The sequence below is a fragment of the Hyaena hyaena genome, unplaced genomic scaffold, assembly GCF_003009895.1.
Source record: "Hyaena hyaena isolate Hyena2069 unplaced genomic scaffold, ASM300989v1 scaffold_14, whole genome shotgun sequence".
Taxonomy (NCBI): Eukaryota; Metazoa; Chordata; class Mammalia; order Carnivora; family Hyaenidae; genus Hyaena; species Hyaena hyaena.
Window position 1 is genome coordinate 6,419,771 of NW_024080646.1, and position 17,819 is coordinate 6,437,589.

The 17,819-nt window shown below is 44.0% G+C and overlaps 1 protein-coding gene and 1 pseudogene across 2 annotated transcripts; one reads left to right on the forward strand and one right to left on the reverse strand.

Moving 5' to 3' along the window:
- Positions 1 to 708: 708 nt before the first annotated feature.
- On the reverse strand, positions 709 to 1,009 carry LOC120221194 (annotated as a pseudogene).
- A 6,244-nt stretch (positions 1,010 to 7,253) lies between these two features.
- On the forward strand, positions 7,254 to 17,150 carry TYMS (thymidylate synthetase). 2 transcript variants are annotated; one of them, XM_039217757.1, is made up of 7 exons: positions 7,254 to 7,527; positions 9,331 to 9,404; positions 11,699 to 11,873; positions 13,517 to 13,618; positions 14,670 to 14,845; positions 15,247 to 15,318; positions 16,604 to 17,150. In XM_039217757.1, the coding sequence occupies exons 1-7, from the start codon at positions 7,320 to 7,322 to the stop codon at positions 16,739 to 16,741; spliced, it is 945 nt and encodes a 314-aa protein (XP_039073688.1). In that variant the 5' UTR covers positions 7,254 to 7,319; the 3' UTR covers positions 16,742 to 17,150. The 2 variants fall into 2 exon arrangements, with proteins under 2 accessions (XP_039073688.1, XP_039073694.1); XM_039217763.1 differs by lacking the exon at positions 7,254 to 7,527 and adding an exon at positions 7,562 to 7,751.
- The last annotated feature ends 669 nt before the right edge of the window (positions 17,151 to 17,819 follow it).

A 17,819-nucleotide genomic window follows, 5' to 3' on the forward strand; every position in this document is an offset into this window, starting at 1 on the left:
GTATCCTTGGTTAGGTTTATTCCGAGGTATTTTATGGTTTTTTGTGCAATTGTGAATGGGATCAGTTTCTTGATTTCTCTTTCTGTTGCTTCATTGTTGGTGTATAAAAATGCAACCGATTTCTGTACGTTGATTTTGTACCCTGCAACTTGGCTGAATTCTTGGATCAGTTCTAGTAGGCTTCTGGTGGAGTCTGTCGGGTTTTCTATGTAGAGTATCATGTCATCTGCGAAGAGGGAAAGTTTGACTTACACATGTCATATTTTAAAAGGAGAGCACAATATGAAAGAGGTTGAGGTTTGATCACTAAAAATCAGCACAATGAAATCAAGTGATTATGAATAATGCGCACTAGAATTCAAAAATTTTTTTTTAATTTTTTTAACGTTTTTATTTATTTCTAGGAGAGAGAGAGACAGCGTGAGCAGGGGAGGGTCAGAGAGAGAGGGAGTCACAGACTGAAACAGGCTCCAGGCTCTGAGCTGGCAGTCAGCACAGAGCCCGACGCGGGCTCGAACCCACAAACCGCGAGATCATGACCTAAGCGAAAGTCGGACGCTTAACCGACTAAGCCACCCAGGCGCCCCTCAAAATTAATGTTTTAAAGAGATGGGGTGCCAAGTTTCACTTCCGTTTTGAAGAACACATTACTAAAGAATTAATTTAAATAATAAAAAAGATTGAGGGTAAAGAAAAAAAAAAGAATATTTAAATCCTGGAATAACCCCCTGCTTGTTCCTGATAAACTTCGATCACATCCTCTTACTCCATCTCCAGTTCTTTCGGAGTGTGATTATCGGCAATTCTCTGACCTTCAAAGAGAAACCTGAGCAAATTCATTGGAACTCCCTGTCGTTAACAATAGGATTCTTTGAGTTTCTTGAGACATGTTGTCATTTTCACTTTGAAGTGAATCTCACTGCTATCCTGTCTAATGACTTTGAGTTTAATGTATTCTCCTTCCTTCTTATCCCCCATTTCCTCAGTTGAAGGTTTTGCCTCCTAGTCAGACATGGTGGTGGTGGCTTCACCCAGGGTTTCCTGTGAAGGTCTTGGGTAGGCAGAACCACGCTCTGGGGTTTACAAAAATCTAGATTGCTTTTTTTATTGTGGTAAAATATATATAACATACTGTATTATTTTAACCATTTTTAAGTGTACAGTTCAGAAGCATTTAGCACATTCACATTACTGTGCAGCCATCACCCCCATCCATCACCAGAATTTTTTTCATCTTCCCCAAATTAAACGCTATACCCATTAAACACTAACTCCCCATTTCTGTCTTCTTTCAGTGCCTTGCAAGCACCATTCTAGTTTCTGTGTCTATGGAATTGCCTCCTCTAGGCATCTCGCATAAGTGGGATCATACAACCTTTGTCCTTTTGTGACTGGCTTATTTTACTTAGCATGATGTCCTTAAGTTCCATCCATTTTGTAGTGGGTGTTAGACTTTCTTTTTAAGGCTGAAGACTATTCCTTTGTGTGTGTGTCACGTTTTTGTTTATTCACTCATTCATCCATGGGTTGCCTCCACTTTTTGGCCACTGTGAATAAGGTTGCTATGAGCATGAGTGTACATCATTGTTTCTTCGTAAAATTGCCATAAAAGGGCTCTCTTTGAACAAGGCCATACATATTTTATGGAAAATCCAAGATGTCACTTACTTAACCTCATAATTTGAACCTTGGTGCAATAACAATCAGAGAGTTGTTTGCTAGTATATGTCACTAAAGATTACACTGGAAATATATTTGTAGTCTGTCTTTCAAGTTATAAAGAGGAATATAATGAAAGAGAGGACACAAAACCTTTAAAGCATTTTCAACACAGTGTTGATATTCTATTTGACAGGAAGTCTTGTCAGAGAAAGTTAGAGGAATCAGGCAGACAGTTGACCATAATCAACTCCAGATGAATATAAAGCACTGTTGGTATTTTGGAAAAGCTATTTGAGGGGCCCCGGGCAGGTCAGCTGGTTGAACACCTGACTCTTGGTTTCAGCTCGGGTCATCATCTCCTGGTTTCATGAATTTATGTACCATGAGGGCTTTAAAAAAATAGGACACTATTGATAGAATCCTGGGTTCCTTAATGTTCCTTAATGTCTCAAATAAACAGAGCCTTTCAACCATATATATTTGATATATTTGTCAGAGAAGGTGCCAAAAAATAAGTTAAAAGGGGAACCTTTCTAAGGGCCTTTCTAAAGGGACTACAAGCTATGGAAAACTTGCAGACTGAGGCACAGGAAGAGGGGGTTGATAAGTGGAGAACAGAGGTCTTGAAAAGCCTTTGTGACAAGGCTGCCCTGGATTCCAGACCCCACTGCTGTATTTCCAGGTGTGTGACTTCAGGTAAGACGCTTAATCTCTCTAAACCTCAGTATCCTGACTGAGGATAAAAGGATATAATAGAAGGAATAGTTTTTGTTTTATAGCATAGTTGTGAGAACTACAAGAAATAATCCATAATGATAAGCATCAATAAATGGGACCATTGATTATAAAGTAATATTATTATCAAGTGCCTGACTCACAGTTGGCTCTCAAAAGTGTTAGTTTCCTGTTTTTCTTTACCTAATTATACCAACATTTAAAAAAATTTGTTTTAATGTTTATTTATTTTTGAAGGAGAGAGACAGAGCATGAGCAGGGGAGGGACTGAGAGACAGGGAGACACAGGATCTGAAACAGGCTCTAGGCTCTGAGCTGTCAGCACAGAGCTTGATGTGGAGCTTGGACTCACCAGCTGTGAGATAATGACCTGAACCAAAGTCGGACACCCAACCGACTGAGCCACCCAGGAACCCCTATACCAACATTTTTGAGTTTGTTGTGTAAAGAAAAAGTTTCTTTAGACCAATAATATTCAAATGTTTTTGCTCTCAAACTTCCTAAAAGGAACATGAAAAAAGTTATATATGCTCTTGCATGTGATTTTTCACCATAAGTTGAAAGACTAGCAAAATTGTATTTTCCCATGTCTTGTAAATATTTGTATTTTAAAAATTAAATGGTTTCATCCCTCTTTAAAATGCTTCCAATGGAATCTAAATATCGTGGCAATTTCATACCCAGCATCATCCACCTAAACAAATACACAAACAAGTTTAACAGTGAGGAATTCTGTTTCTTTGTATTTTCTCCTTAAACTCTGCTTTTCCTTCTCCTTTTCTCAAAGAATTTTATCCTAATGTGATATATTTTTATGTTTAAGCATCTTCTATTGATCAATAAAATGTAAGCATTTTTAGATTTTTTTAAAGTTTCTCTCTCTCTCTCTTTCTTTCTGAGAGACAGAGAGAGATGGAGCATGAGCAGAGGAGGGGCAGAGAGAAAGGGAGACACAGAATACAAAGCAGGCTCCAGGCTCTGAGCTGTCAGCACAGAGCCCTACACAGGGATCAGACCCAGGAACCATGAGATCATGACCTGAGCTGAAGTCAGATGCTCAGCGGACTGAGCCACCCAGGGGCCCCAAGTTTATTTATTTATTTTGAGAGAGACAGAGACAGCATAAGGACAGAGAGAGAGGGAGAATCCCAAGCAGATTCTGCACTGTCAGTGCAGAGTCCCATAGGGGGCTCAAACACACAAAACTGCAAGATCATGACCTAATCTGAAATCAAGAGTTGGTTACTTAACTGACTGAGCCACCAGGCACCCATTTAGATTTTAAAAATTAAAAATCTGCTCAGAGTGGCACCTGGGTGGCTCACTTGGTTAAGCGTCCAACTCTTGATTTTAGCTCAGGTCTTGATCTCAGGGTCCTGAGTTCACGCCCTACAGTGGGCTCCATCCTGGGCATGGAGTCTACTTTAAGAAAAAATTTGCCTTGGGGTGCCTGGGTGGCTCAGTCCGCTGAGCATCTCACTTCAGCTCAGGTCATGATTTCCCTGTTGACAAGTTCGAGCCCCACATCAGGCTGTGTGCTGATAGCGCAGAGTCTGGAGCTGGCTTCAGATTCTGTGTGTCTTTCTCTCTGCCCCTCCCCCACTCATGCTCTGTCTCTCTCTGTCACAAAAATAAAATAAACATAAACAAATGTAAAAGATTTTTGCCCGGACAAAAATCTAGATATCAAATATTCATTCTCAATTGAGTTATCATCCATAATTGTTATTTTTACATATTGATTAAAATAACATAAATATACATATCTATGACTATTAAACATATAAAATAGGGGCACCTAGGTGGCTCAGTCAATTGAGTGTCCAACTCTTGATTTTGGCTCAAGTCATGATCCCAGGGTAATGGCACGTGGGACTGAGCCCTACATTGGGTTCTGTGCTGAGATTCTCTCTCCCTCTCTCTCTCCCTCTACCCCTCTGTCCTGCTCACATTCTCTCTCTGTCTCTCAAATTACATATATATATATGCATATATACTTTCTCTTAATGAGAAGGAAGAGCTTTTCCCCACAATAAGTTAATGTATCCATTGATACAATACTTTCCTAGAGTAAGATAGGATTCAGCATCCATTCTATCTCTATTTTTTATTTTTATAGATGCAAGTGCTAGGAAACATACTGGCCAAATGCAGTGGGGGTTGGAATGCTCCTTCTCTCAAGGAGGTCTTGCCTGGTGGTAGGACCTAAAGTAGTTCCTCTGTACAATTATCATGATGAGCACTGAGTAATAAACAGAATTGTTGAATCACTATTTTGTAAACCTGAAACTAATATAATATGGTATGTTAACTATACTGGAATTAAAATTAAAACTAAACCTAATTAAATAAAGTAATTCCTCTGTACCTGCAGTAGCCCTTTACTGAGTTATGCCATCATCATAACATGATGATCGTTCATTTATCAAGCAGCCATTGGGAACCGTTCTCTCTCTATTATCATCAAACCAAGATCCTCTGAGTACCAGAGTGGAAGAGGAATCTCCTCATGGGCAGGAGCGCCTACACTTTATCTTGAGATTCTCTTTGTGGGATAACTGATATTCGGCTAGAATAATTAAACTTGGCTGAAACTGACAAAAGGAAACTAAACACAGAGGGTAACATACAACTTGAAAATCTAAGCTATTTTCTGCCTGGGATCTGCCCCAGGGTTGGAAATGTGTGGAGACACTTTTCAGTTGGGGTGGGGTTGGAGAAGTATGAACGCTTAGTTGGCCTTCCACAGGCATGCTAAAGCCCTGCAGTATACTGGACGATCCTGCCCAGGGAAGAACTCTCCAACTCTGGCCCACCCAGGACATGCTTCCGCGTGGCATTTTAGCTTCTTACACCCAGGAGAACGCTCAAGCTAGAACAGACAATGTGGGTCCCTATTCCTGCCTAAAGTCTGTTTCCTGAGTTCAGGTTTTCTGATCCAGCATGTCTCTTCCCAAAGGACCATCAAAAAGAATGCCCACTGCATCTGGTGCTCCCCACCCTGTCCAAACAGTACAACACAACACAGGAGGGCCATCATTCCTAAGAGGAGACTGATGACTCTTTAAAACTATTATTGTATTGGTATGGGGTGGGGGGCGACTGGCTGGCTCAGTTGGTTAAGTGTCCAACTTCTGATTTCAGTTCAGGTCATGATCTCACAGTTTGCGAGATGGAGCTCTGTGTTGGGCTCTGTGCTGACAGCTCAGAGACTGCTTAGGATTCTCTCTCTCTCTCTCTCTCTCTCGATCAAAATAAATAAATACAATTTTTTAAAAAATACTGGTATGGGATGGGGTGGGGAATGTTCTGTAGGAGGAGAAAATGAATCCATGCAGACCTAGGAAAGGCCAGCCTAGTACTGTGATGGATGAAATATATTTAAAATATCTGCTATTATGTAACCCAATGCATTTTGTTTATCATGGCCTTTGTGAGCACTCATAAAACCAAAAGGCAAGAACAGAGACTTTCCAGCTAGAAGTCTTGTGAAATGTTCCCTGAAACACTTCCTAACCTGTTCATAGTATTTTTCTTCTTCCCAAATGGCCAAGTATTTTGTAAATTGTCTTTGAGATTTGATTTATTTTTTATAGGCTTTGTGCCACTAAAAGCATGCAAGATTGTTTTCGCTGAGTGGATTAGGCAGAGCTGCACATAAAAGATATTCACCTCTTGCTAGAACTTGTGTTTCAATTACAAAAATTTTAACCTTGAGTTTGAGAGGCCCATGTTAGCAGAAAGATTTCAGAATCTTGCATAGACAATACACTTGAGATAAACGGGGGGGGGGGGGGTTGACTTTATTAAATGGCAAGAAATAGTGTTTGGTGTTTCATTCGGTACAGACATCTTACTCTTCACAACCCCAGATCTAGCAACAAGAAATACATTGAGCATCTACTATGTGCTCAATAAGTTGTTAACAGTTGTTGATTCAAATGTCCATGTATCAGTACACATTATTTTTTAAAGATTTTATTTTTAAATAATCTCCACACCCAACATGGGGCTGAAACCCACAACCCCAAGATCGAGTCCCATAGTCTACTGACTGGGGCAGCCAGGCACCCCTCTACATTTTAACTAATTATCAACTAGCTCTTACCCAACAGTGTTCACATTACAAACATTAGACAGTAAGTGAAATTTTGGTATTAAAAACTTGAGCATGGCTTGCTGTCATTAATCACGTAAAAAATTCGGCCTATTCCACTTGCTCCAGCTACCAGCCGTCAGTGAGGAGTGGGAAAAACAGGAAGGCACAGCGCCTGACAGCCTGGTCAAATAACAGGGTTTTGTTTTTAATTTCATGAACACGTGAAGACTGTTCCAGGCTTAGTATTAAACGGCACAGTGGACGCAAAACTTACTTTAAAAAAAATTTTTTTTTACATTTATTTATTTTTGAGAGAGTGAGACAGAGCGTGTGCGGGGCAGAGAGAGGAGACACAGAATCTGAAGCAGGCTCCAGACTGAGCAAGCATTCAGCACAGAGCCTGACGTGGGACTCGAACCCACGAAGCATGAGATCATGGCCTGAGCCAAAACCGGACGCTCAAGCGACTGAGCCACCCAGGGGCCGCCGATCCCTTCTAATCAGAGCGGCCTTTTTCAGCCAGTGCTCCAAGACACAGGCTTTGGGCTGTTAGCTTTTAAAAGCGGTAAACGCCACAGCTTCAGCGTTCTGCGTCGTCCCCAGAGGCGCGCGCCCAGGGGAACCAGCGCCTCTGCGCGCCTACCGGGACGCCAGGAGCCCGAGCGCCGGCGGCTGTGACGAGGCAGGAAGGGGCGGAGTCACCGCAGCGGCGGCGGGAAAAAAGGCGCGCAGAACGGCCCGCGCCTCCTAGCCAGCCGCTCGCTGCGCGCTGCCGGCTGCCCGCCGCCGCCCGCACCTCAGACCCCGCAGCCGCGCCCGCGCCATGCCCGCCCCCGGCTCGGAGCTGCAGCGCCCGCCAGCGCAGCCCGCCGCGCGGGACCGGGGCGCCGAGCCGCAGCCGCCACCGCACGGGGAGCTGCAGTACCTGGGGCAGGTGGAGCACATTCTGCGCTGCGGGTTCCGGAAGGAGGACCGCACCGGCACCGGCACGCTGTCGGTGTTCGGCATGCAGGCGCGCTACAGCCTGAGAGGTGACCGCTGCGCGCGCCGGGAGAGTGGGCGTGCGCACTGGGGGGCTCCGAGCGGCCGCTGGGGGGAGCGCCCGGGAGAGGCTGGGCCCCGCCGCCAACTTTTAGTCCTAACCTCGATCCTGTGAGCTCCTTAGCCCTCCCGCTTTGCAGACGCCAAAACCGAGGCTCGGGTTAGAGAAATGATATGCGTAACGTCACGCGGACAGGAGTGACAGAGCTGGGAGGTAAAACCACGTCCTTTGGCTCCGAGGTCTGCGCGTGCTGGTCACGCTCTCCGCCCCAGAGCGGACACGGTCTGGTAGTGTCGACCTCATACCAGAAAATGGGAGAGACATGCCCGGGCTTGACCACGGACTTGACTTAGAGGTTGCCCTTTTTGGCCCCTCTTTTCTACCGCCCTCCCCTCCGCCTTCTTTCCCCCCCGTGTATTGGCCTTTTGGTTTTGCAAAGTTTTTAAAAATTGGAGCGAGAGAGTTTGGGCGGGTCAAAGGCAGTGGCGGGAGGAGAGAGTGAATGCAGAGGCTGGGCGGGAAGTTGTGGTTCCTGACCATTTTTCCGGTCTGGTTCTAAAACGTTGAAAACAGGAACGCCGGGAGTTCGGGGAGAAGTTTTTATTCGTGTTTTCTTTCAAAACAGGATGGCACCTGGGAAGTGTCCCGGGGGGGTTGTTAAAGTCAGGCTTTCAGAGGACAAAGGAGAGGAGTGGGGATGGGCACGAGACAGATCTCCTTGACAGAGGTATGGAGGTGGTTTTGAGTAGGAAAACTCACTGTTAGTGAAGCAGATTCACTGTGGTGGGCAGGCAGAGGACCCTCGCTCAGCCCGCACCCATTTTAGAGACTGGAAAATACCCAGGCTGCAACGGTTGATCTGCCTTAGACAGGGATCCACCCTCCTGCAGCTCCACACAGTGGCCACCAGTGCGCCAGAGACTTAGCGTTTACTCTGCTTAGAATGGCAAGTTCCTTCTCTGGTCTTCAGCTTCCTCCTGTACTTAAAACGGAGGAAATCATGCTCAATAGGCCTTACTGCTAAACATACTTGAAGAAATTCTATTCTTTTTATATGCATAGCAACTCTACAGCTGATAAGGCGAACTGAATAGGTACCAATTAGAGAGAAGCTTTCATATTTTGATTTTGCTGTTGGATGATGCAAACTTGTATATTTTCCCCTGGTGCCTATAAAATGGAGATCTTAAGGATACTTCGAGGAAGGTTGTTTGAGGAATTAACTAGGGTCATACATATCAAGTGTTTAAACAGTTACTACTTTTGGTACACTTAAATAATAGAGGTTAATTTGCTTTGCAGATAACTAATAACTATTCTTTAGCTTTGGTCAGTGTGAAATCTACTGTCTCCTGGACCTGAGTAAGTTTTCCCTGGCAGGATAATCGTGGAATAGCCCTGGGAGCCTTCAGCCTTTGTCCTAGGACACATTTTGTGTGTTGTCTTCATGCCACTGTGAGGGATTCACACTAGCTGGCAAGTGGATGGTGGCTCTTCCCTGTCCACATGGGCGTTCTGCCTGGCCAGTGCCCCATCTCACTGTGTGGAATTCCTCTGGTGATCAAGGGATCCAGGAGGGCAGTCTCCTCTAATTTGTTTGTGTCACTGACTTCGCTGTATCCTGTGAGCTCCACCCTGGTCTGGGGTGCCCACGTGACTGGAGTCAAAGTTTCCTACTTGCTCCTGTGGTCACTCAAGGGCCTATGTCCTGGGGCAGTTTTCCTCCACAGAGAAAATTGGATGACGTCTTCTGTTTTCCCGTCTTGAAATTATCTGGCAAACTGTTTTTCAGATGAATTTCCTCTACTGACAACCAAGCGTGTATTCTGGAAGGGTGTTTTGGAGGAATTGCTGTGGTTTATCAAGGTAAAGAAGCTGCTGCTATTGGAAATCAACAGTCTGTTCTCAACCCAGCACCAGGGAGATCCTTTTAAAAGTCAGATCATGTCACTCCTGGCCCGCAGCCCTTAGTGGCTCCCATTTTCACACAGTCAGAGCCAGGGTCCTCACGTGGGGCCCCTGTCCCAGCTCTGGCTTCAGCCAGCGTGCTGCTCACTCTGCTCCATCTACCTGGCCTCCTTACAAAACTTTGAGCACATCAGGATATTCCCACCTATGGCTCTGGTGCTTGCCAGTCCTGTTCCCTGGAGCCTTCTTCCTCTACATGCAGCATGACTCACTCCCTTGCCTCCTTCAAGCCCCTGCTGAGTGGGCCTTCTCTAACCTCCCAATCTAAGACTGTAATTATCCCTCCGACATACACACCGCCTCCTCCTGCCCTCCTCTGTTTTCTCTGTAGAGAAACATCATCAGCTGATGTATAATGTCTTATCTTCCCCAACCCCCCGCTAAAAGGGGGAAGGTACACAACAAATGAACAAGTAAAATGTATTAGAAGCTCCATGAGGGTAGAGAATTTGTTTTTTCCTGTTCACTTTTTATCCCCTGGGCCTAGAACACAGCCTGCCATATAGTAGGTACTCAACATAGATTGGTCACTGAGTGTGGATTCCAGCCATGTTCTCATATTTGTATAAGCTAGAATGATCTCTTGAGTAACAAACTATACCTCTTCTAAAGAGCCAGGTAGGTACCTCAAGTGCGGGCTAAGGTGCTGTGATGATGGTCAGCTTCCTCTCGCTCTATCTCCTGGTCCAAGCCAGTGATACTCTGACCCTTGCTGGTTAGAGAGTGCCTGAGGAGATGGGCTTAGTTCTGGGCTATGTAGAAACTGGGATCCCTTCTACAGAGGACTCTGTGTGGCCTGTATGCCCTTGGGCCAAGCCAGACCCAAGACCTCCTCCTGCATTTTAGAAAGGGTTTAGATTTGGATCCAATCCATTCTTCCTTAGTTCCATACTTTTATGGTATTTTCTTCTGGGTTGTCTTCTCTCAGCTGACAGTGAGTGTGTAGTTCCAGGTGCATCATCAGAAATCTCAGAAGAGGACATTTATAATCCATCTAGTGCCTGGTCTGAATGGATATAAAAGGGAGACATTTGAAGCAATATGGGAAAAACTGAAACATGACTTATTGGAGGTGGAAAAAGTACAAACAAAAACAGAAGGGAGGAAACGAGCGAGGTGCTCAGAAATAAAATGCAGTCACTTGTTTTAATTTAGCTTGAATTCAGGATTCTAAGAACACTTTACCAGGAACATGTCAGACACCCCTCTGATAGAGTTGCTCTCTGAGTGACTGGATGAAACACAGAGTCAGAATGAACCTGCACTGCCGCTGGCCATCTGTGGGCAGGATGGAGAGACAGGGTCTGAGCAGAAGTTAGGAGCTGTGGAGCACTGAGCCCTTTGTGTTCTCTAACCCTCACAGTAATGTGTGTGAGGAATACTGTGCTCTTCTGCGGATGGGCATAGCAAGGCCAGGGGGTCAAGGAGCTGTCAGAGGAGAAGGGTGGTAGAGGGCAGGCATGGAGCCCCAGTGTGGGTCACCACAGCCTTGTTTGTCCCCATTAGAGCACATCATACCCAGAGGCCTCTGAGGTCTGTCTGTGACGTGGAACCACAATTAGGACACAGGTTAGGATGATATGGGCCAAATCTAACGAGATGAAATATAAGAAATAAATGTGGCTTGTACTTAGGAAAAAACAAAACACCACCTTAACTGCAGATACAGGTTGGGGTAAACATAACTTGACAGTGCACATATAATATGGCTGGTAGATTTGCAAGAAAAGCTGATCCTGTTTATGCCAGTTAGTGAAATAGCCTCTATACCAACCAGGTCTAAGATACATTGAACAGATTGCAGGTGAGGCATTAAATTCATTTTGTGTAATCACACTTAGACACAAAACACATTTTGTTAAAAAGCACAAAACCGTTAGGTGAGGTGGGAATAATGAAAGGACTTGGAGGTGTTTAATCTAGAACATTTAGTTGAGAAGGGTAGGAAAAAAAGATTTGAAAGGGTAATCACCTGTCCTGGAAGTGATTCTAGAAGACTGCCCTGGAGGCTGTCAAAAAGTCAGCTGGGACTGGCCTTTAGATGGGATGTCCAGCTGTGCAGGACATGTTGAATGCCTGTCCCTGGTGTGTTAGCACAGGGCAGAGGCCTAATTGGTGGGAAGCTCTTGGGGTATCAACTCCATATGGCTTGGTTCACTTGGATGCCTTCTCTGTTGCCCTGTCTCTTCCAGGGATCTACAAACGCTAAGGAACTGTCATCCAAGGGAGTGAAAATCTGGGATGCCAATGGGTCCCGAGACTTCTTGGACAGCCTAGGATTCTCCAACAGAGAAGAAGGGGATTTAGGCCCAGTTTATGGCTTTCAGTGGAGGCATTTTGGGGCAGAATACAAAGATAAGGATTCAGGTGAGAAAACAGTAAAGCCTTAATTTCCTGAGCACCCAGTATAGCATGAGTTTACTCCATTGTTTCAAGTGAAGTTGGGGGGTAAGAAAACAGTCTGGGGAGCTCATGAATAACTTTAATATTGTGAGAGGCTGTTTCAGATTCAGGTAGATCACACTCTTGGTTGTTAGTTTTTATTGGGTACTTTCAGTACCTTTCATTAGCAGCTAGCAACATGGTTGGTCACTTGGTTGCTGTGTTGGGGAATAAGGTAGGAGGTTCATCTGGGGACAAGAAACCCAGGGATTGCCTTGCAGTGGCCTGATCTCCCATTTTGAGACTTAGCCACCCTGCACCATTTAGGTGGTGCTTATGTGATAGTGGTTGTTGGGTTTCCCTCTTCTCCCTTCCCTCCTGGGTTGGACAAGAAGATGAAACATCTCACTCTGGATGTTCACCTTCCTCAGTCACTTGGTGACACCACCTGCCCCAGTCTTTTGACCCTTCGTGTCCTGTTTGTCCTAGGCCAGGGGTTGCCAAAGCTAATTCCTACCTCAGGGTGCATGTGTGGGTATGGGTGTGTGTGTGTGTATGCATACATAGGAAGTAATAGTTTGCTAGCTGGACAGAAACCATTGACAGTTTTAGTACTTACAGATTTATGTAAGTACCACAACCAAAATCTAGAACTGTATCATCATGGTGCATCTTTTTTTAAATCTTTTATTTTTGAGAGAGAGCGAGCGAGGGCAAGAGCATGAACAGAAGGAACAGAGACAGAGGGAGACACAGAATGCAAAGCAGGCTCCAGGCTGTGAGCTGTCAGCACAGCCCAGTGTGGGGCTCGAACCCACGAATTGTGAGATCTTGACCTGAGCCAAAGTCAGATGCTCAACCAACTGAGCCACCCAGGCACCCCTTTTTAATCTTTGCTATTATTTTTTCTGAAGCTGTGATTGTGACAGAACTTTCTTCCCTCCAAAATTAAGAGCTGCTAGACTAGAACCTAGTCTGACACTGATAAGTAGAGGTTTAACTAGAGTATATATAAAGCTCCACACTTCCCAGACTTCTCAGCTTCCAGAAGGCAAGGAATTTAAGTACAGAGACCAGAAATGGGAGAAAAGTACGAGGTGGTATAAGAGTTAAAGAGGTTTCCTGATGTTTATGGATCAGCAGGGGTTTAGCTGCTAAATTTTAATTTTAGATGGAAATGATGCTAGACCACAGAGAGAAATCCACCCACAGTCTTTGGTTAGTTGGAGCGTGTGTGGAATGGTGTGCTCTATTTAAGATCCAGTATGTTCCGTGGCAGCAACCTGTGACAAGAATGGTTGATGGGTATAGAGAGAGTCCCTTGGGGACCACTGGAAGAAACCAGTTGCTGGGATTGGAGAAAGTTAGGAAGGGGAGGGGTAGCACCATGACAGACCAATTATTTAAAGGACTCTGTCAGAAAAGAAGGTAGACTTTGCTATGGCTCCAGAGGACAGACCTAGGAGCCCTGAACTCAACACCACCCTGTGAGAGCTGAGCAGATTGGATACCTTCTAGTGTGGCCATGGGGGGATGTGGTAAGACAGTGGTGGATGGCCTCTAAGTTCATCTCATGAGATTTTGTGATTGACATGTGGACATGTCTTCTCTTTTTGACAATTCTACAGATTATTCAGGTCAAGGAGTAGACCAACTGCAAAAGGTGATTGACACAATCAAAACCAACCCCGATGACAGAAGAATCATCCTGTGTGGTTGGAATCCAAAAGGTTGAGAGCATCCCAGTTATTCTCCTGTTTCCTAACTGTACCATTAGCATGAAGGGAAGCCATGTGGCTTTGCATTGAGGCCACCGAGAGGAAGCTGGATCCTAGGAACCATCCCCAGCCACATGGCTGATATGACCCTGGGCAGGTCACACTTGGCCCCATTTTTACCTTCAGATGATGGGGTTGAATGCAAATGATCTTCATGTGTGTATTTATACTTATTCTTACTCCAAAGAGGGCTTTAAATTACCTATAAAAATACACCCAGGATTTTATTTTATTTTTTATTTTTTAAAGAAGCCACTTTTTTTTTTTTTTTTTTTTAATTTAGAGAGAGAGAGAGAGAGACAGCGTGAGTAGGGGAAGGTCAGAGAGAGAGGGAGATACAGACTCTGAAGTAGGCTTCAGGCTCTGCGCTGGCAGTCAGCACAGAGCCCGACGCGGGGCTCAAACCCACGAACCGCGAGATCATGACCTAAGCGAAAGTCGGATGCTTAACCGACTAAGCCACCCAGGTGCCCCACACCCAGGATTTTAACAGTTTAAATTGGAGCAGATGAAGTTCATATCCCCGCCACCTGGCTGTTAACATTTTAACAGTTAATATTATAAAATTAAACTCTACCAAAGTGTAATAAATATTACCCAGAGTCAAATATTTGCTTTTATAATAGAGACTTTGAATATAGGAGGGTGTGCCTGAGATGCACACCTGTGGTCCCTGCAAATGAATGAAATCCTCCTGTACTTGTAGTTTGGTGCCATGTATATAGCATAAGTAATTTCAGCTTGGATCAAAGAGTGTTGCTTTGGTTGTAAATGGACATCTGCAGAAGTCTTCTGTTGGATGGTGGGTCATTGTAGGCCCCAGGATTGGAATGGTCTGCTTTTCACATAGAGGGAGGTGTGGGTCATGGGGGTCACTGGCCCAGTGGCTTTTCCTCATCTCCCCCATGCAAGTTGTCTTCTGTTTCTCTCCTGTTGTACTCTGCATGTAGCTGTGTTCTTTAAAACCACCCACTCCTCATTTTCCTTTATGCTGGCTCCTCAGATCTTCCTCTAATGGCCCTCCCTCCGTGCCATGCCCTTTGCCAGTTCTACGTGGTGAACGGTGAGCTGTCCTGCCAGCTGTACCAGAGGTCAGGAGACATGGGCCTGGGTGTGCCCTTCAACATCGCCAGCTATGCCCTGCTCACCTATATGATCGCACACATCACAGGCCTGAAGGTGAGTTGCTCTCAGGAAGGAATGATTGCTACCAGCCTAAAGCACTGAGCTCTTAGATTCTTTAATGTGGAAAAACTAACTACGGAAAATTCAAGGTCTGATTAGTTTTAAAATGTGATTAACAGTGAGTAAGAAAGAAATGAACTTGCTCACCTTGCAGCCTTCCATGGAGCTTTCCTGTCTTTGTGGTCTGTATAAACAAGCAGCTTTATAAAGATTATTTATAATACAAGGCAACTCTAGTGAATATCACCTTTTCTCAAAAGCTATACTGGTGAAATTCTTTATTTTCTAAAAAGCCTTGGAATGTCTGCACAGTGTACGTAATGTGCTTTCAAATGATGTGTTTTAAAAGAATTGAAACTAAAACATTTACCATTTTGTTTGCGTTTTGGATGCAGCCAGGTGACTTCGTACATACTTTGGGAGATGCACATATTTACCTGAATCACATTGAGCCACTGAAAATGCAGGTAAGAATGACACCCGTCACGCTTTGGAGTTTGATAACTTCTCTTAATAAAAGGTTGCCTTCTAGAACATCCCTTATGTAACAGCCCTTCTGCTCCATGCTGTGGCATATAAGATGGCCTGCTCCAGCTTCAGGACTTCAGCTTAGGAATGGAGGTGGGCAGGTGCACAGTGACAAAGCTGACACATTTTAGCACCCACAGGCACTTAACAGTGCTGGGAAGTACTAAATACCAGTACCAGAGAGGGAGAGCCCATATTTGGGACCTTCCCAGAGGTGGCATTTTCAACTTGTATTTTTACCTGAAAGAAACTTTAAATGCAGATGTTTTCCCTTCATATATGAAATACCATACTTAGGTATTAACTTTAAAAAGTCTATCCAAATTCTGAATTGTAGCAGCCAACCAAGGATTTTAAATGGCAATTAAAATATGAGTGTCTGGGGTACCTGGGTGGTTCAGTCTGACTCTTGATTTTGGCTCAGGTTTGTGCTCTCATGGTCATGGGATTGAGCCCTGAGTGGGGCTCCGTGTTGGGCCTGGAACATGCTTGGGATTCTCTCTGCCCCTCCCCTACATGCACGCATGCTCACTCTCTCTCTCCCTAAAATAAGTCTAATGCGTAATGAGCCCCAAGAAAAAATTTTTTTGAACCAAAATCCTTTTAGCCCCTTTCAGATGAGATCCAGGTTTTGAAAGTTCCTCTTTGAGGGAGCTTAGCTTTTGTTTAGAGGGTGACTTCAGGGTTTATCCAGTTGCTTCTCTGGCTGTCTGCTCCTGTCTGGGCAGAATAATGTGAGGTTGTTATCCATGTGCACATCCTCATTGCCACCGTCTGTTCATGCCAGGAACCCCAGCTTGCATCCCTTTCTGTTGCCAGATGTCACATCTTACATTGCCCTCACTGCCAGGGACAGTTGGGATAGGGATTTGGGGACTCAAACACCCATACTGAGCACTGTAACTTCTGAGTAGTTACAGATTTGAAAATAAAAGACTGCATCCTGTCCTTAATAAATTTACCAAGAGCAGCCAATTATAAGATGAGCCACAAGGCTCCTGACCCTGTGTGATTCCACAAAATATCCTTCAGTCTCCATGGGTGGGAGAGAATCGGTCAGTTATATTCCAGTAATGTTGCATAAGCAGGGACAGGTGTCTACACTATTACAGTCTTATCAAATAATATTTTGTTGATAAAATACTATGTATTTGTTTCACAGGGAGCAGAATTAAAGTAGCTTGCACTGATAGTGGCAAAATAATGATCTCCTATTGTTTGTAGCTCCAGAGAGAACCAAGGCCTTTCCCAAAGCTCAGAATTCTTCGAAAAGTTGAGACAATTGATGACTTCAAGGCTGAAGACTTTCAGATTGAGGGGTACAATCCTCACCCGACTATTAAAATGGAAATGGCTGTTTAAAATGCTTTTAAGGGAGATATTGGAAGGATATTCATTCTTTAGGGGTTAGACTGAATGCTGGGATGAAAGGTCTTTCACCCTAAAGGAAGAAGGAAAGGAACTAGATCAGAAGTCTGTTGGTGAGCAGCAGTTACACTTCTTTAGCTTTTAAGGATGTTGCTACTGGCAAACAGTTCTCTTAGTAACAAAAGACCTTGAGTTTGGTTAACTTCCCGGGGATGTGTGAAACTGCCAAGATTAGGGATAAAGTCAGGAGTATAAAAATATAAATACTCTTAAGACGTGTGCCTGCATTTCAAGCCCACATTTTTATGAAGGTCGGTGCATTTCAAGAATTACATGAAAACTATTCCCCCAGATTTGAGCATGCAGAATAACACCAGCATTCACGGTAATGTATAGATATTCCCCCAAATTTGAGCAAGCTGAATAACACCAGCATGCATGATAATGTACAGTTGTAGTTATGAGCATTTAAAGTTACTTGCTTTATATACTGCTATAATAAAAGAAATGTACATTCATCTAGTGTTTTATTAATTTTTTTATCCTATATTGTCATTCTGCTCACTGCTTGCCTAAAATAGGTTTAACTGAACCCTCCTAAATAAACATATGCTGTATTCTCGTTTGAATCCTGTTTAGAGGGTTAGTATATTTTAGAAATGCTGACTAAACTATTTTGCCCTGTTTTTCTGCAGTTCATCTAATTTCTGGCTGCATTTTATCATTAGCATTTAATGATTATTTAGGATAAAGGTTTATTTAAGGGTTAATAATATATGAAATGCCATTTTTATGCTCATTACCGCTGCCATAGTTTCAGTGTGGTGTGAATCCTCTACTGATACATTTAGACTGAGCAAGAAAAGAAATGCTAAACCACTCTAGGGCTAATCTGTAAAATCCCTTTACCTTTGTCACACACACATAGCACTGCAGAACTATTTTTACCCTAATTTTTGACGGGTGTTAGGTAGACTAAGGCATTGTTCCAACAGCCAACCAACCTGCTGCTGATGTTCAAAGTACAGTTTAATGTCTAGGTACCACCACTTGATAGAAATTTTGTAAGAAC

What these genes read in the sequence shown, in the direction of transcription:
- TYMS (XM_039217757.1), top strand. Translation starts at nt 7,320, where the DNA reads ATGCCCGCCCCCGGCTCGGAGCTGCAGCGCCCGCCAGCGCAGCCCGCC. An exon ending in GTGTGGTTGGAATCCAAAAG is followed by an intron (nt 13,619 to 14,669) that starts GTTGAGAGCATC and finishes CTGGCTCCTCAG; the next exon opens with ATCTTCCTCTAATGGCCCTC. An exon ending in TTGAGCCACTGAAAATGCAG is followed by an intron (nt 15,319 to 16,603) that starts GTAAGAATGACA and finishes TATTGTTTGTAG; the next exon opens with CTCCAGAGAGAACCAAGGCC.